This window comes from Podarcis liolepis (assembly GCF_965112155.1).
Source record: "Podarcis liolepis genome assembly, chromosome: 10".
Classification (NCBI taxonomy): Eukaryota; Metazoa; Chordata; class Lepidosauria; order Squamata; family Lacertidae; genus Podarcis; species Podarcis liolepis.
Window position 1 is genome coordinate 3,070,303 of NC_139562.1, and position 18,752 is coordinate 3,089,054.

Consider the following 18,752-nt stretch of genomic DNA (forward strand, 5'->3'; position numbering starts at 1 on the left):
CAAGTCCTTCAAATATTTATTTCTGAAGGCAGACGCTATCCACAATAGCTCATGGCTGAAGATCCCCAAGATGTGGGGCGGGGGGGATCCGTGAGCCCAACTCCCACCAAACCATATATTCCCCCCACCTCCCCAGCATTCTTAAGGGGAGGGAACTGCTACGGGTTCTCTGCCTGGTCACCCACACCACAAGGATCCAGAGGAGCAGAGCTGATCTCTGTCAGGTTGCCTCCCTTAGGGAGGGAGGGCCGGCACCTCTGTGCAGGGACCACTGCTCCCCACCCCCAAGTCCCTGCCAAACTGGGCGCCCCTAGCTACTCGAGGAAGTGGATCTAGGCCACCCCATTCCCTGGCCTCAGGTTGACGGGGGATTTTCTTCTGGGCTGTTCTCCTCTTTGTCAGTCGAGTCCTCCCCCTTCTTCTCCAGTTCGAAATTCTGAAAGAAGACAAGAGAAAGTTGGAACAGCAAAACATCAGAGAAAAAGGCCAGTCCACCTCTAGGAGGTCTCCGGCATGGAATCTTTCCTTCCAAGTCCTTCTCAGTTCCAACAGTCACTACAGGCAGCAGTAATTGAGGCTTCTGCTGTCCCAGTTTGCATCTGCCTATCTGAGTTTGTCCATAAAGAAGGCTGATCGCCAAAGAATGGATGATTTTGAATTATGGTGCTGGAGGAGACTCTTGAGAGTCCCATGGACTGCAAGAAGATCAAACCTATCCATTCTGAAGGAAATCAGCCCTGAGTGCTCACTGGAAGGACAGATCCTGAAGCTGAGGCTCCAAGACTTTGGCCACCTCATGAGAAGAGAAGACTCCCTGAAAAAGACCCTGATGTTGGGAAAGATGGAGGGCACAAGGAGAAGGGGACGACAGAGGATGAGATGGTGGGACAGTGTTCTCGAAGCTACCAGCATGAGTTTGACTAAACTGTGGGAGGCAGTGGAAGACAGGAGTGCCTGGCGTGCTCTGGTCCAGGGGGTCACGAAGAGTCGGACACGATTGAACAACTAAACAACACCAATGTGAGTTTGAGATTGTTTTCACTGTATTTAAATTACTGTTCTTGTATTAATTTTTTTTGCAAAGTGCCAATTGAACACAGGGCATACACTAACTATTAAGTACGACTACCACCCGTCCCAGTAAGGAGGAAGCCACTGTTGCCATCACCCTGTTCCTCTTGCCGCAGCACCTGGCTTTTTCATCACAGAAGAAACAAGGGCCCTGCTGCTCTGGCTGTTTTTTATTGCTCGATCCCTGACAGCAGCTGCTCTCACCTGCAGCCAGGGAAGAGCAGGTATGGCCACAGAGGAAAAGGAAAGCAGCTGGAGTCCGTAGCTGCTGACAGCGGAAGTGCGGCAGGGGTGGGACTGGCACCTGGGCCCATGAGCCAAGGCGAGGGGTGGAAAGGGGCTCTTCAGCCGCAGCCAGCTGTAGTGACTGTCAAAACCAGAGGTCACTACAGGCTCGCGGGGGCTTCAAAGCAGTTCAATTAAAAGGCAGTTCAGTTGCTGTGATCCCTGCATTGCAGGGGTTTGGTCTAGATGACCCCCCTGGGTCCCTTCCAACTCTATAAAGTGCTGGGTTCTATGCTCTCCCAAAGGAATGCGGCGCAAGTCTCCAAGGGCTTGGGTGCCTCACAAGGACAGGGTGTGGGAACACACTGGGGAGATTTGCTCTTACTTCCAGTTCCTTCAAGACTTCATCCATAAAGTCTTCTGAATTCTGTTTGTAGGCCACAGCCAGCTTGATGGCATCGTTGAAGACCTGGTGGGAGAGGGAGACCACTGAAGAGGTAAGAAGGTGGGCTCTGGGTTTCTCCCACCCCTTTTTCCACCGTAGGAGGGCGGCTGCCAAGCCGATTCCACCACCCATCAGCTCCTCCCCCCAGGAAGCCTGCCAGCCGCAGGTCCTGCCTCCCTCCCAGGCGAAAGCTCTCTCCTACCTTCACCACATTGGTGCCATCTGCAGCAGACACAAAATAGAAGGGAAGGTTGAACTTCCGCGGAAAGCTGAAGCCTTTCTGAGTCACCTTCATGTCGGCTGGAGGAGCAAAAGAGGAGGTCATTGCTCAAGGAGCCATTGTGGGGAAGGCACACTACCTAGGTAGCGCCCGCTTGATCATTTAAAAAAGCAAGGCATGCAAGTTTAATAAAGCGCTCATCTTTCTCCCTGTGATTGCTATTGTTTAAAATACAAAGTCTAGTACAATGATGTTGAAAAACTGCTCCATGAATAGGGGGCAGGAAGGAAGGTGGTTAACGTCACTAATGCTAGCCACTCAGTGCTGTGCCCAACCAGCTTCTGCAGAACTACCTTCCTCCACTGGCTTCAACCCAGGAGAGAAAGCAGATTATTTTCATTACTGCATTCAGAAAAGAACTGGCTTTCTGGGCAGGATTGACGCCAGCGGAGCAGTGGGAGCTGGTCAACTCGGGCAAATGGGGCCCTGCCCTGCCCTGCCAATCAGTTCACCCTCAGCCAGCCGCCTGTCAAGGATTCTGAAGTCCAGAGGCTGAGTGCTAAGTTGAAAACCAACAAGTTAAAGTGGCCTGACACTCCCATACACTCTTTTTGCCCCCCCTTCTCTTTGATATGAGGGATTTCTCTGTTCCCCTCTTTAAGTGTGTGCTGCAGGAGAGCACGGCAGGGTCTTTGCAGTGGTGGCACCCCATGCGCAATAGCCTCCCTTGCTGCAAGATTGTCACAAGAGTGCCTGGGCTAAAATTGTCTATCAAAAACTTCACTCTTGTGGTTTATCACAACAGCTACTCACTTTGGGTTTTAGTAAAGCAAACAGTCTAATTTGTCAGCTCCTATGATAACAAGCGTCAGAACAACTTGGCCACAATAAGGAAATTCTGCCCGTGGTAAGACTATTTTCCACCTTCCCATTTCGACTCTCTGGCACCCTGTCTGCATAACCTAGCAATTTTAAAACACAGACACGCTTTTGCTCTCGCAAGATTGAATGTATTGCCCTCGGCTGTAATTGAGGGACGATTCCAACAGATTTCTCACGAGAAACACTTCTGTCCCTGTGGACATGGCAGTACCGATTCGGTGGCACATGCCCTTATGGCTTGCACTCTTTATAAAGACTTGAGGAATGAGGTTATTGTTAGGATATTTCCGTTCCACCTTAAAAGGGAGCAGGATGTTTGTGTCACAGCCTGCGTATTTCCTGTTCACAGGATGTTTATGTTCGCTATTGCTTTCGTTTCTCTCTCTCTGTCGAAGACACTGTCGCAGGCAGTCATGTCTTTCTTTGTTCTGATCAATGCTGAATAAAAGCTTGTAAATAATGCTCTTCTGAGTGCGACTTCTGGCTGTGCATTATCTGCTGATAAGAGTGTGCATGAGCCCTGGAATGTGGCAAGGTATTTTCAGGAAACTCGTGTCGCTAATCGCTCATACTGCGTGACTACGGGAGATCGATGGATCGTCCGGCAGCCGGCTTGGGGGCCATGATGGACTTTATCTCCCTGGCAGTATCCCAACAGTTATCACCCCTCTTTTATTGTCCATTCTGGGTCGCCTGACCACTGCCACAGCATCCTTTCTCTTGGCAGATCTAGAGAAGCAGGCGACAGCAAATGTTGCAACGTTTTTATCTGGGGCAGTTGGAATAAGATCCACTATTTGACCATTGATTCAAAACCCTAAAATGTATTTTATATAATTGACTTTTTATTTCTGTTCTTTGTATATTGTATTGTTGTTTCATTGCTATGGCTGATGGCTGACGCAAATAACGATTCATTCATTCAATGGCCCTACCTTAGGAAAGCCTGCCTGGCCACCACACGGTGTGCCTTGTGGCAGCCAGCAGGAATTTCGCTTCTTTGCTATGCGGGAAGGGAAGGGATTCTCCGACCACTGAACTCATCCTGCTGCCCAACAGATGCTCCTAATTCATGTGGTTGCTGAGGCTTGTGAGCTTTGCTTTTACAACTACAGGCCAGCACACATCTGATCTCTCCCCCAGAGCTCCAAGGAGACCCACCGTCGATTTTGTTGGCAACCACAATGCAAGGGATCTGGGGGCGGAACTCCCGCAGCTCCTTGTACCAACTGCTCAGGTTCTTGTAGGTGACCTTTCTCTGGACGTCAAAGACCTGGCAAGAGAGAGGAGAAGAGCCCATTGCAGACACAGGTGGCACTCTGGCCTGAAATAGTCAAGAATCCAGTCCAAACCCCGGCAATGTAGGAATCACAGCTAAAGAATCCATTAAAGATGGCTATCCAACTTCTGCTTAGAAACCTCCAAGGGAGGAGAGTCCACCACCTTCCCAGGAAGCCCGTTCCACCATTGAATGACTCTTACAGCCAAAAAGTTTTTGGTGTTTCGCAACTTTGACCTGTTGCAGGACCTTAGCCAGACCTTAGCAGAGCATATACCTGAAGGAGCGTCTCCACCCCCATCGTTCAGCCCGGACAGAGGTCCAGCGCCAAGGGCCTTCTGGCGGTTCCCTCCCTGCGAGAAGTGAGGCTACAGGGAACCAGACAGTGGGCCTTCTCGGTAGTGGCACCCGCCATGTGGAACGCCCTCCCATCAGATGTCAAAGAGATAAATAATTACCTGACATTCAGAAGACATCTTAAGGCAGCCCTGTTCAGGGAAGTTTTTAATATGTAACGCTATACTGTTTTTAAGAAGAAGAAGAAGAGTTTGGATTTGATATCCCGCCTTTCACTCCCCTTCAGGAGTCTCAAAGCGGCTAACATTCTCCTTTCCCTTCCTCCCCCACAACACACACTCTGTGAGGTGAGTGGGGCTGAGAGACTTCACAGAAGTGTGACTGGCCCAAGGTCACCCAGCAGCTGCATGTGGAGGAGCGGAGACGCGAACCCGGTTACCCAGATTACGAATCTACCGCTCTTAACCACTACACCACACTGGCTTTTTAACACTGATTGGGAGCCGCCCAGAGTGGCTGGGGAAACTCAGCCAGATGGGCGGGGTATAAATAAATTATTATTATTATTATTATTATTATTATTATTATTATTATTATTATATGCAGCGTTCTGAAAAGCAATCAGTTGCAGGCAGGATGGACGAAGCAGGAACAAAATGCTGCTACCAGTAACTTGTTTGCTTAGAGGTGTTTATTATTTACAGCAGACTTCAAGTTACTATGTACAAGAACAGAACAGATACGGATCTTAACTAGCTCTCTCTTAACAAACTCCAAACGACTCCACACTGACCAACAACCTTTCCAGTCGGTTAGGTCATAAGTCATCATGCCTGTGTGAGACCTCAACCAATGGTGGAGCTGTACCTAAGGTCTCATATCTCCAGGCAGAATTACTCCTCTGCCCAGTACCCTTGGCTTTCGGCCAACTCTTAATTGACTTCGTGCGAAGCTGCACGCAGAAGAAAAATCTCAACACTCCCTCACAGCTCACACGGAGCAATTAACTTCTGAGCACATACAAAGTATTTCATCCAACTTTGCAAACCCAAACATTCACACATTTGCTTGTTTTTTTACAAACAATGGTTTCGTCAAGATGTCAGCAATGTTTGACGTCCCCAAAAGTTTGACCTAATTATGGAATCACAGAGTTGGAAGGGACCCTGAAGATCATCTTGTCCAATCTCCTGCAATGCAGAAATTTGCACCCTCCCTATACAGGGATCAACTCGACCGAACGTTTAGTTGGAATCTCCCTTCTTGCAATTTGAAGCCACTGCTTTGGGTCCTCCCCACAGGAGCAGCAGAAGAGAGGGTAGGCCCCGAACCAGTAACTTGAGGGGCTGGCTGGGGGGGACGGGGACGGCAGAATTGCAGGGTCCAAATGCCTCCAGGGAAAAGCATGCTCTGCGGAAGAAGCTAGCAGGAATGCCAAAGGCCTCCAGTCTTAAATGAGGTCGTGTTTTGCAGCATGCAAAGAGTGATCCCCTGCCCCACGGCTGACCAAGAGAAAGCACAGTGCAACAGACCGACAGCTGGGGCAACAGTGCCCCCTCCCAGCAACTGAGCTCTTGGGAGCTCCTTATTTATTCAATTTATATTTCACTCTTCCCTCCCAAAGGAGCTCACGTCGGCAAACTGATTTTACTGCAGTATGGTTTCATGTTTTTATATTCTTGTAAACCACTGTGACATATTTATATGATACAGTGGTATATAAATATTTTATATAAATAAGTAAAATAAAAACACCAGTAATGAACACTTAAAAATATATCTGAAAACACTTTAAAACAATCAGTCTTCCATCCAATGGTTTTAGGACTGCCATCAAACACATGGGTAAAGAGGAATGTTTAAAAATTATTCCCAGGAGTCAATATTACAGGAGGCAACCTCACCAGGGAGCCGTGGTTCCCAACATGGGGCACACGCCACACAGAGGGGCAATTAAATTTTTAAGGGGGGCAATTCGAGAACGAGTCATTAACAGTGAATGGCCTTTTAGGCTTCCTCCACGTGAATATGAGTTTGCTTTTTGAATAACAAGAATTATACGTCATGGGGGGGGGGGGAACTAGAATTTTAGAGATGCTTAAGGGACGCAGGTGGCGCTGTGGGTTAAACCACAGAGCCTAGGACTTGCCAATCAGAAGGTCAGCGGTTCAAATCCCCGCGACGGGGTGAGCTCCCGTTGCTCTGTCCCTGCTCCTGCCAACCTAGAAGTTCGAAAGCACCTCAAAGTAAACGGTGTTTCCGTGCGCTGCTCTGGTTCACCAGAAGCGGCTTAGTCATGCTCGCCACATGACACGGAAGCTGTACGCCGGCTCCCTCAGCCAGTAAAGCGAGATGAGCGCCACAACCCCAGAGTCAGTCATGACTGGACCTAATGGTCAGGGGTCCCTTTACCTTTTAAGTGGGGCATGGCCAAAAAAAGGTTGGAAACCACTGCTGGGGAGGAAATTGCACCCATGGAAGGCTCTGACACGGAAAGGGCTGATAAGCCCACCTCCAGAGTCAAAGGTTTCTTCAGATACCACTTTCCTCAAGCACTCAGGCTTCATGGTCGTAACGACCAGATCCCGTTTCCGAAATGGGAGTCCGTTCAACTCCTGGAACTGTTTGAAAACTTCCTGCACTTAATTGGAAGCCGCTTCGGACGTTCGGATTCCAAAAAACGTTTGCAAACCGGGACACTCACTTCCGGGTTTGCGGCGCCCAGGGGCAAATTTGTTCGGTACCACTGTACCTTTTTATAACGGCAGCCAAGATTTTTTCCCCTTGGACGTGCAAAATTCTGCACAGGATTTCCTACTGTAGAATCCCGGCTCTGCAGAATACTCACATCCCATAACACGAGTCGCATACGGAAGTCTAGGCTGACCCGGAACAAGCAGGGGGAAAGACGCAGCTCCGTGGGAGAGCTTGGCGAAGCACACACAGCACAGCACAGCCCGAGCCAAAGCCTCGCCCGAACTTCACAAAGCCACACCAGGCTTCCCCGCTTCCAGCCTGCCACCCCTGGTCCCCCTCTGCAGCCCCCGCCCAAAAGGCAGCCCGCCCACTTACCATGATGCAGGCGTGAGCCTTGTAGTAGTAGGAAGCATGCATGCTCTGGAAGCGCTCCTGCCCAGCCGTGTCCCAGAAGTCTGAAAAGCAGGAATGGCCCATGGCTGCATTAACCACAGCGGGGAAGAAAGCTCCACTTCTAGCTTACCCAGGGGTTTAGAAAGTTGATGCAGGGTTTAATCTGCTCCCAGCCTATCTTAACTTCTAAAGTTAGCGCTGAGGAGGTCACTTTGTGATAATTCTATCGCTTTACATTTCTTGGAAACCGGAAATCCCTCTGAGGTTTTCTGATGATCAATGTAGTGTGCAAATGAATAAATAAAGGAATAAATCTCTAGATCAGCGGTTCTCAACCTGTGGGTCCCCAGATGTTGTTGGACTACAACTCCCATCATCCCTGAGCTCTGGCCTTGCTAGCTAGGGGTGATGGGAGTTGTAGTTTAACAACATCTGGGGACCCACAGGTTGAGAAAGGCTGCTCTAGATACAAGAACACTCTGGTCAGAATCCTTCTTGAGAGATTAGCAGGTGAAGGAGGATATAGAAGCTCTTCCTGCATCGTCAAGGGCAACAGGAAAACAAGGCTTCCTGTCTGTGATCTGCCTGGCTTATCTTTTCCCGGCCCCAGCTAGCCCACCCTGGTAGCTCACTACTGGGTGGGGTGAGGGTGGGGGAAAGGAGGAAGCAAAGAAAATTTAATATCTCACCCAACTTCTGTATTTACTCCTTGATGATGAGCCTGAGTAAACCAAAACTCACTGGGTGTGAAACTTTTTCTCTTACCTGCTTTGCTTTCTGTGCTCCCCCTCCCCCCCAAAAAAAAACTTGCCAAGGGTCGCCTCCTCTTTATTATTATGTATTTCATAAAAATTATGCACTGCTTGATTATAAAACAAACAAACAAACCTCAAGGTGGCTTGCAAAAAACTTATCAACAAGAGAAGTTAAGAATAATTTGAGACTTTCGAAAAGTGAAAATAACAATAGGCTGAAAACATATTAAAACTCGCATCAACTGGGTTTTTAACATCTATATGAAGCCGCTGGGAGAGATCATCAGGGGGTTTGGGCTGGGTGTTCACCAGTATGCGGATGACACCCAGCTCTACCTCTCTTTCAAATCAGAACCAGCAGAGGCAGTAAAGGTCCTGTGTGAGTGCCTGGAGGCAGTTGGAGGATGGATGGTGGCTAACAGATTGAGGTTGAATCCTGACAAGACAGAAGTACTGTTTTTGGGGACAGGGGGTGGGTGGGTATGGAAGACTCTCTGGTCCTGAATGGGGCAACTGTACCCCTGAAGGACCAGTGCGCAGCCTGGGAGTCATTTTGGACTCCCAGCTGTCCATGGAGGGGCAGATCAGTTCTGTGTCCGTAGCAGCTGTCTACCAGCTCCATCTGGTATGCAGGATGAGACCCTCCCTGCCTGTGGACTGTCTCACCAGAGTGGTGCATGCTCTGGTTATCTCCTGCTTGGACTATTGCATTGCGCTCTACAAGGGGCTACCTTTGAAGCTGACCCGGAAACTACACTTAATCCAGAATGTGGCAGCTAGACTGGTGACTGGGAGTGGCCGCCAAGACCATATAACACCGGTCCTGAAAGACCTACATTAGCTCCTAGTACGTTTCCGAGCACAATTCAAAGGGTTGGTGCTGACCTTGAAAACCCTAAACGGCCTCGGCCCAGGATACCAGAAGGAGCATCTCCACCCATATCATTCTGCCCGGACACTGAGGTCCAGCACCGAGGGCCTTCTGGCGGTTCCCTCGCTGTGAGAAGCCAAGTTACAGGGAACCAGGCAGAGGGCCTTCTCAGTAGTGGCACCCACCCTGTGGAACGCCCTCCCACCAGATGTCAAAGGAATAAACAACTATCTGACATTCAGAAGACATCTGAAGGCAGCCCTGTTCAGGGAAGTTTTTTAATGACTGATGTTTTAACGTATTTTTAATCTTCTGTTGGAAGCTGCCCAGAGTGACTGGGGAAACCCAGCCAGATCGGCGGGGTATAAGTAATAAATTATTATTATATTATTATAATGCTAAATACATCAAAAACGAGCCACCATAGCTGCTAGAGGACCATGAACGTTTGTGTCCCAAGCTTTTTAGACTTGTTGAAACGCAGGGGGCGCTGTGTGTTAAACCACAGAGCCTAGGACTTGCCGATCAGAAGGTTGGCGGTTCGAATCCCCGCGACGGGGTGAGCTCCTGTTGCTCGGTCCCAGCTCCTGCCAACCTAGCAGTTCGAAAGCACCTCAAAGTGCAAGTAGATAAATAGGTACCGCTATGGCGGGAAGGTAAGCAGCGTTTCCGTGCGCTGCTCTGGTTCGCCAGAAGCGGCTTAGTCCTGCTGGCCACATGACCCGGAAGCTGTACGCCGGCTCCCTCGGCCAGTAAAGCGAGATGAGCGCCACAACCCCAGTCGGCCATGACTGGACCTAATGGTCAGGGGTCCCTTTACCTTTACGCATATACGAAACCCAAGGGGCATACTGGTTGCCACATGTCATTTCCCTCCCTAGCTCTCCTACTACCACACTAAACTTTGCATGAATCCACTGGGAGGTTTCCTGATCTGAAAGGGGCAAGATGCAAGCAGCTTCCCCCAGAGCTGGTGCCACTCCGAAAGGGAGTAGGAGAGACCCCTGTTCCCGAGTCCCGCGGGGCCCAAAGCTGCCCTGCCCAGCAAGGCTCTCACCCACGAGGATTGTCTTGCCATCCACGGTGGCGGTATGCTTGTAGAGCGTCAGGGCGAAGGTGGAGAGCTGGTGAGGTTTGCTGCGGGTGCGAGTCAAGGCGCCTTTCAAGCAATGTCACCGTTTTTAAATCTAACCATGTGTACACCAGATAAACTTGGTATCAGATGGCTGTCATTCCACCGTTAAGCAACAGATGCAGCCGTCAGCTCCCTGCCAGGACACCTCCCTGCCCTTTTATTGCTTATTTATTTCATTTATCTACCACTCTACATCGAAAGATTTCAGGGCGGTTCACGGAAAAAAGACAGGATAAAAACAAGTAAGTGAAACAAAACAGCAAAACTATAATCCCCACCGACACATTTAAAAGGCTGTAGAATATTAATCCGCCAAAACCCTGGTTGAAGAAAAATATTATAAGCAAAATGACTATTAGGTATTTAAACCATTTCCGCTCCCTATCAAAGAAAAGTGTCCGCCCAAAACACCTAATACTTCATTAATTAATATAAGAGAAGCTTATATTATACACCTATTGCTCAGGCGAGGGGGTTCACTTAAAAGGTGAAACTAATATATGAGATATCACACTCATAACAAATAAAGGCTTGACATATCTCGCTTTGCATGTCATGAGTCTATCTCATATATTAGTTTCACCTTTTAAGTTGAATTACTGAAATAAATGAACTCTTCCACGCTATTTTTCGAGTTTCAGCTGTATGTGGGGCAGGTGTATACAGTATGCAAAAACGGATAAGCTGCAGACAGAATTGTAGAAGGGACCCTGGGGGTCATCAAGTCCAACCCTCTGCAATGCAGGAATTACGCAGCTCTCCCATATGGGGATCAAACCTGCAACCTTGGCATTATCAGCATCGCAATCTAACCCAGGCTTTCCCAAACTTGGGTCTCCACTGTTTTGGGACTTCAATTCCATTCCCATCATCCCTGATGACTGGTTGTGCTAGCAAAGGATGATGGGAGTTGTAGTCCATAAAGCGGCTGGAGGCCCAAGTATGGAAACTGCTCTAACCAGTAAGAGCCGTTGCCGTGAGTGCAAGGGAGTTTTAATCTCAAACAAGCAAAGGAATTAAATGCCGCCAACACCCCCACCCCTTTCTGGGCTGCAGCTTGTGTAAGTCTGCAAGATCTCAAAGGATACAACCCATCCAGGAGAAAGCGTTCCATTAACCTGAAAGAGAAGGAAACAGAAGCCTAGTGAGGAATGGGCCCGTTCAGAAAAATCACAGAGGTGTAAAGATAAAAAGGCTTTTTTGGCCACAGACTCTTCCCCCAACTCTCAGAATAATCTGCATCCTCCATTCTGAGCTGCGCCACAGAATACGGAGTTTTTGGCTGCTTGCCACAATGGCTACACTCTACTTCTGGGGCCAATGGGAGTTGTAATCAGCGCCAGATTTATGTATAAGCTAAACAAGCTATAGCTTAGGGCCCCACTCTCGGGGGGGGGGGGCAAAAATTGAAAGGCAAAAAACCTGGATGTACATTTCCAAAATAGAAGATGAAAAACCAATAAAATAAAACCTACATCCAGCAACCGTGTTTTGTGTTGTGTAGGCTCCTATGATGTAAGTCATGGGCCCCGCCTGCTAGCCTGCTCCCTAAAATATCACTGGTTGAATATATTTCTTCTTAATTGTATTTCACTATTAATATACAGTGGTACCTCTGGATACGCACACCTCTGGTTGCGTATCCTTCAGGATGCAGATGTTGCAAACCCAGAAGTATTTTTCCGGGTTTCGCAGTGCGTGCATGCGCAGAAGCGGTCCCTCTGGTTGCGGAAACCTCGGGATCCAACCAGAGCTCTGGAACGGATCCTGTCCGCAACTGGAGGTACCACTGTACTACTTCTTAATTGTATTTCAGTTTAACAATTACTTTGATAAAATACAAATTTTGTGATGTGCAAATGGCTTTAGATACCTATTAGGTCCATAAATGACCACATAGCATATATTCAACACGAAAAAATAGCGGCAATTTGTTGTTGGCAAAGGACAGCCGGACACAGAAAGGGCCCCATTACCTTCAGGAGCTTAGGGCCTCATCAAACCTAAATCCGGCCCTCTCCAAAACACAGAGAGGGTGCCATGTATCTATGCTGCCCATCCAAAAGAAAACAGGTTTTAGTAGCCCTGGACCTACGTAACGGCAATGGAAACGTCAGCGACGGAAGCAAAGCGCAGAACCTCTGGGCAGGAATAGTCAGATAAGCCAGATATCCTTTGGGACTTTTTCTCGGCCACTCACTTGGACTTCCCCACTGCGCTGTCCCCAAGGCAGATAATCTTCACGTTCTCATCAGCGTCGTATTTCTCCTGATCCAGCTCCAGGCTGGCGTCTCCATCGGCCATTTCCTCGGCCATCGGACTTTGGCAGGATCAGCGCAGCACCTGTAAGGCCAGAGGGACAACGGTGGAACTATGCATCCTATTACGCCTGGTACCTGGCAACCCTCTTTTCCATTGGTAGACAGACTAAGGCCCAGGGACGAATCCGGCCCAATCGCCTTCTAAATCTGGCTCGCGGATGGTCCGGGAATCAGCGTGTTTTTACATGAGTAGAATGTGTCCCTTTATTTAAAATGGATCTCTGGGTTATTTGTGGGGCATAGGAATTCATTCTTCCTTTTTCGTTCTTTTTTTTTATAGTCTGGCCCCCCACAAGGTCCGAGGGACAGTAGACCAGCCCCCCGCTGAAAAAGTTTGCTGGCCCCTGGAGTCTTTCCCTGCTCAGACTGGAGCTTGCCACAGGGCAAAGGGGATGCCAAAGCTCCAGGCAGGGTTAGGTTTTACCGTAAAGCCTTGAAGCGATTTAGACTCAATTTTTTAATTTGAAATGGCAATATTAATTGATAATGAAATTAAAGAAAATCGCAGCTTACTAAGAGCAATAGGCAAACAGCCTTTGCAATCTAAAAGACATGGCACAAAAGGGAAACAAATTAAATTGATTAGGTTTCCCACGGCTTTTCCCACTAAGAAAGTCTGGAGGCAATTTACAATCAATTACGCACGCGCGCGCGCACACACACTTTAATAAAACTGCATAAATGATATTACTGCATTTATAGAAGATTTGATTTTGCAAGCATGTCACTGGTGCAGACCCAGTGCCAAATGGCAGCCCTTTTATTGTTTATATATTTGCTGGGACCTGCCTGGGTAGAATGACTGAGGGAACCCCATCCTATGCCCTTTTAAAATGTGGCTTCTTTGGGGGGCGGGGGGGGGCACGTTACCGGATTGTTGTTTTTATCTTGATTTTATATATTGTGGTTTTTATAAATAAATAAATAAATAAATAAAAATAAACCCAGTCAGATGGGTGGGGATACAAATAACAACATTATTATTATTATTACTATTATTATTAGCATTTAGGGGTCCTGATGCTGTTTTGAGAAGTTGTTAATGTTTTATTGTGCCTTTAATTCTGTTGGGAGCCACCCAGGGTGACTGGGGAAACCCAGCCAGATGGGCAGGGTATAAATAAATTAGTAGTAGTAGTATCAGTGCTTTTTTTCTTTAAAAAAATGTTTAGGGGACTCTCATTTTCCGACTCATATTGAAATACTGCCTGTCAATGAGGCCAAACTTAGATTCACAAAATGTTTAGGGGTATCCATACCCCTGCGTCCCCCCAGAAAAAAGCACTGATTATTATTATTATTGATCGCTGGCACCACCACCAATCAGGACCATCTGTGCGTCATGGGCACAGGCATGCAGAGCCCACCTGGCACCAGAATGAGCCCCCCAAAAAACCAGGCATCTTTCCTGGCTGTGCTGCACCCCATTATTATTATTATTATTATTATTATTATTATTATTATTAATCGCTGGCACCACCACCAATCAGGACCATCTGTGCATCATGGGCACAGGCATGTAGTGCCCACCTGGCACCAGAATGAGCCCCCCACCAAACCAGGCATCTTTCCTGACTCTGCTGCACCCCATTATTATTATTATTATTATTATTATTATTATTATTATTAATCGCTGGCACCACCACCAATCAGGACCACCTGTGCATCATGGGCACAGGCATGTAGTGCCCACCTGGCACCAGAATGAGCCCCCCCAAAACCAGGCATCTTTCCTGACTCTGCTGCACCACATTATTATTATTATTATTATTATTATTATTATTATTAATCGCTGGCACCACCACCAATCAGGACCATCTGTGCATCATGGGCACAGGCATGTAGTGCCCACCTGGCACCAGAATGAGCCCCCCCCACCAAACCAGGCATCTTTCCTGACTGTGCTGCACCCCATTATTATTATTATTATTAATCGCTGGCACAACCACCAGTCAGGACCACCTGTGTGTCACGGGCACAGGCATGCAGTGCCCACCTGGCACCAGAATGAGCCCCCCCAAAACCAGGCATCTTTCCTGACTCTGCTGCACCACATTATTATTATTATTATTATTATTATTATTATTATTATTATTATTATTATTAATCGCTGGCACCACCACCAATCAGGACCACCTGTGCATCATGGGCACAGGCATGTAGTGCCCACCTGGCACCAGAATGAGCCCCCCCACCAAACCAGGCATCTTTCCTGGCTGTGCTGCACCCCATTATTATTATTATTAGTAGTAGTAGTAGTAGTAGTAGTAATCGCTGGCACCACCACCAATCAGGACCACCTGTGTGTCACGGGCACAGGCATGCAGTGCCCACCTGGCACCAGAATGAGCCCCCCCAAAACCAGGCATCTTTCCTGACTGTGCTGCACCCCATTATTATTATAATTATTATTATTATTATTATTGACCGCTGGCACCACCACCAGTCAGGACCACCTGTGCGTCATGGGCACAGGCATGCAGTGCCCACCTGGCACCAGAATGAGCCCCCCCAAAACCAGGCATCCTTCCTGACTGTGCTGCACCCCATTATTATTATTATTATTATTATTATTATTATTATTGGCTCTTTGCACCCCTCCCTTTGCCAGCCTCTAGCAGGGCAGCCCCCCTGCCCATAGGGGACCAGCAGAGACACCCCCCAACCTGGAGGGGGGGTAATCTCCCCACCTCCTAAGGCGAGGGGACCGTAAAGCAGCAGACCCCCCAATACTGCCCCCCTTGCAAAGCGAGACACCCCCCCAGGGCCGGTTCCTCGGTGCCCCCCAGCCCCCCAAGTGGGCAACGCGGAGTGGGCCTCTCCCCCCCCCCGCGCGCCCCCGCACCTCTCCGAGCCCCCGAGGAAGAGGGAGGCGCCTTCTTCGCCCCCTTCCCCGCCCAGGCGCCGCCTCGCCGGGCACAGGGGCTACGCGAGGCCGGGGCGCCCCGCGCGGGAAGGTAGGCCTCGCCGGAGGAGGAGGAGGAGGAAGAGACGGAGCGCCGCGTCGCCAAGGAGACCGGGGAGGGAGGGAGGAGGAAGAGGAGGAGAGAGGAAGGAGGGAAGGAAGGAGGGAAGGAGGAGGAGGGAGACGCAGTCGACGCCGCCGGGGACAGGCAGGTACCGGAGCAGGATGAGGCCTCCTCCCTCCCTCCCCCGGGCAGGATCCTCTCGCCCCCCAAGAGACCTCTCCCTCCCTCCCTCCAAAGCACAGAGACCCCCTCTCTCCCTCACCCCCCAGCCCCACTCACGAGGGGGGAGTTGGGGGCCCCACCCCCCTGCCTTGGCTTCAGAGCGGAGGGGGAAAGCCCTCTGCCTTCTTTCCTTTCTTCCTTCCATCCATCCTTCTTTCCTTCCTTCCATTCCTTCTTCCTTCCCCTTCCCTTCTTTTCATCCTCCCTTCCATTCTTCCCTTCCTTTCTCTTCCCACCCCCCCCTCTCTCTCTCTCTCTCTCTCTCCCTCCTTCCTTCTTTCCATCCTCCCACCCGCCCTTCCATCCCCCCTCCCTCACCCCCCGCCAACCCCACTCACGGGGGGGGAGGAATTTGGGGGCCCCCACCCCCGTGGCTTGGCTTCAGAGCGGAGGGGGAAACCCCTCTGCCTTCTTTCCCTTCTTCCTTCCTTCCTCCCTTCCGTCCTTCCCTTCCCTTCCCACCCCACTCTTCCTCTTCCTCTCTCTCTCTCTCTCTCTCTCTCTCTCTCCTTCCTTCCTTCCTTCCTTCCTTCCTTCCTTCCTTCCTTCCTTCTTCTGGTGCCCTCCCACCAGGTGCCAAGGGGATCAGTGAACCGCCCTGAGACCTGCAGGTATAGGGCACATAGCTGTCAACTTTCAGATTTGAAAAGAAGGGATCAGCAGCCTCACCTGTCCTGGGGACAGTGCAGTGTTTCCCAACCTTGGGCCTCCAGCTGTTTTTGGACTACAACTCCCATCATCCCTAGCTAGCAAGATCAGTGGTCAGGGATGATGGGAATTGTAGTTCAAAAACAGCTGGAGGCCCAAGGTTGGGAAACACTGGTCTATGGGATATCTAACAATCCGGGATAGCAGCGGGAAACGGCGCTGGAATAAGGGAATTTCCTGCAAAAAAAAGGGAAGGTTGACAGCTATGATAGGGCAGTAGACAAATTCAAACAACAACAACCTTCAGAAGACATTTGAAAGCAAATCTGTATTGGGAAGTGTTTTGGATTTATTTATTTTTTAAATGTTTAATGTTTCATTATGCTTTTATATTTGCTGGCTGACTCCTCTGCATCCCATAATATCTGGAGCAGAACTGCCCATCTCTGTGCACCATTGCTTTTTATATTACTTATTTATTCAGTTTATGTCCCACCTAAAAGAGCAATAATAATAATAATAGAATTTGTTGTTACTGTTTTGCTTGCTTTACTTTCATGTACTTTGTACAAAATGTAGGAACTCAATACATACAATTTTAAGAGAAGGGTAATATTTTTTGCAATGTAGGGTCCCCCACCCACCCACTATGGACCTGCTTGCCACCAACATTGCAAAAAAGATTACGATTATTATTATTATACTGCCCTATACCCACAGGGTAGGCCATAGCATAAAATCACAAATAATAAAGTGTTAGCTCCTACAAAGAATCCTTTTACAAATAATAAAGATTTACAAAACTAAAAGCATTCTCCACCCGCTGTGAGTCCCATCGTTACTTAGAATAAATGTTTCATATAGTCTTAAATGAGCCGGACATTTTGCATACACGGAAGGCACTGATTGACTTCCATGTGCCTCAATATCTAATTCCCACACCTTCAAGGAACATGGGGTGCCCCTAATACGCCCCCTGTTTTCATCCTTTCAACAGCTCCTTGTATATTAATTCAGGAATCTTTAACCTAGCCTGGTAGAGCAGCCAGGGCAGAATTTTGAGCACCCGACAGCTGAGACTTGTGTCCTCTTGCTGGCTGTTCAGTGCTCTCCAAATCTTGCCCTTCTTTTATTTATTTTCTTTTGGGGGGGGGGTCTTTATTTTCCTCCAATGAGCTCAAAGTGGCACACACGGTTCTCCCCAATCCCCACAACCCTTTGAGGGAGGCTGGAGAGGCAGTGACTGGCCCGAGGTCGCCCATTGAGCTTCATGGCTGGCCGGGATTCGAACCCTGGACTCCCAGGGCCTAGTCGGACACTCTCTAACCACTACACCGCACTGACCTGACTTTGTATTGCCAGGCTGATGCTTTGGGGACGGGCCACCACGAGACGGACAGAGCACCCGCCAGCCCCACCCAGGGCATGGGAAACCTGTGAGCAGGATGAGGGCCGTTCTTCATGCTCCACGGCGGGTCCTGCAACTCACCCTTGCCATCATCAAGCCTGATGCCATGGCTCACCCTCTCTTCCTCGAGGTAAGGACCAAAGAAGGTAAGGAGAGCCAGCAGGATCCTGCCAATGGCTCTTCCAGCTTCCTGTTCACACAGTGGCCGACCAAATGCCCCAAAACGAAACCCACAAGTAGGACATGAACACAGCTAAAAGGTAAAGGACCCCTGGATTTTTAAGTCCAGTCAAAGGCGACTATGGGGTGCGGCGCTTATCTCGCTTTCAGGCCAAGGGAGCCGGTGTTCATCCGCAGACGGCTTTCCAGGTCATGTGGCCAGCAGGACTAAACTGCTTCTGGAGCAACGGGACACCGTGATGGAAACCAGAGTGCATGGAAACACTGTTTACCTTCCCGCCACAGTGGTACCTATTTATCTAGTTGCACTGGTGTGCTTTCGAACTGCTAGGTTGGCAGGAGCTGGGACTGAGCAACGGGAGCTCACCTTGTCGTGGGGATTTGAACCGCTGACTTTCTGATCAGAGGGGGTCTACTTTGAAGGCCTATTAGCAGGGCCGTCTTAACCATAGGCTCCAGGGGTGCGGGGCACCCGGGCGCCGGGCTCACAGGGGTGCCAGGCTGAGATTCCAGGGCCCGAGAGTTGGAGCTAAGTTAAGAAGAACAACGTGTAGTAATAAATTATTATTATTATTATTATTATTATTATTATTCATTTCTATACAGTGGTACCTCGGGTTAAGTACTTAATTCGTTCCGGAGGTCCATTCTTAACCTGAAACTGTTCTTAACCTGAAGCACCACTTTAGCTAATGGGGCCTCCCGCTGCCGTTGCACGATTTCTGTTCTCATCC

The 18,752-nt window shown here is 49.1% G+C and overlaps 2 protein-coding genes across 5 annotated transcripts in view; one reads left to right on the forward strand and one right to left on the reverse strand.

Moving 5' to 3' along the window:
• LOC310687006 (rab-like protein 2A) lies at positions 1 to 16,335 on the reverse strand. 3 transcript variants are annotated; one of them, XM_083461621.1, is made up of 9 exons: positions 15,840 to 16,335; positions 12,471 to 12,613; positions 11,359 to 11,388; positions 10,193 to 10,272; positions 7,492 to 7,571; positions 4,005 to 4,116; positions 1,944 to 2,041; positions 1,682 to 1,765; positions 1 to 436 (listed from the first exon to the last, which is right to left on the reverse strand). In XM_083461621.1, exons 2-9 carry the CDS (start codon positions 12,584 to 12,586, stop codon positions 356 to 358), a joined length of 681 nt encoding a protein of 226 aa, XP_083317747.1. In that variant the 5' UTR covers positions 12,587 to 12,613; positions 15,840 to 16,335; the 3' UTR covers positions 1 to 355. The 3 variants fall into 3 exon arrangements, with proteins under 3 accessions (XP_083317747.1, XP_083317746.1, XP_083317745.1); XM_083461620.1 differs by having other exon boundaries at positions 16,121 to 16,247; XM_083461619.1 differs by lacking the exon at positions 15,840 to 16,335 and adding an exon at positions 15,437 to 15,576.
• NME6 (NME/NM23 nucleoside diphosphate kinase 6) overlaps positions 15,626 to 18,752 on the forward strand; it is a 13,865-nt gene continuing 10,738 nt past the window's right edge. The window contains exons 1-2 of one of the 2 annotated variants that reach the window (XM_083461633.1): positions 15,626 to 15,708; positions 17,793 to 17,968. In XM_083461633.1, coding sequence (XP_083317759.1) covers positions 17,876 to 17,968 — 93 coding nt within the window. In that variant the 5' untranslated portion in view covers positions 15,626 to 15,708; positions 17,793 to 17,875. Of the gene's footprint in view, positions 15,709 to 17,792; positions 17,969 to 18,168; positions 18,306 to 18,752 lie in introns of those variants that run through there. The other variant, XM_083461634.1, reaches the window with a different exon arrangement.

Bases quoted from the DNA above. Each gene is read 5' to 3' on its own strand.
- LOC310687006 (XM_083461621.1), bottom strand. From the start codon at position 12,586: ATGGCCGAGGAAATGGCCGATGGAGACGCCAGCCTGGAGCTGGATCAG. The intron at 1,766-1,943 runs GTAGGAGAGAGC...CTCTCCCACCAG, and splicing joins ATGGCACCAATGTGGTGAAG to GTCTTCAACGATGCCATCAA. The intron at 437-1,681 runs GTAAGAGCAAAT...GTCTTCTTTCAG, and splicing joins AAGTCTTGAAGGAACTGGAA to AATTTCGAACTGGAGAAGAA.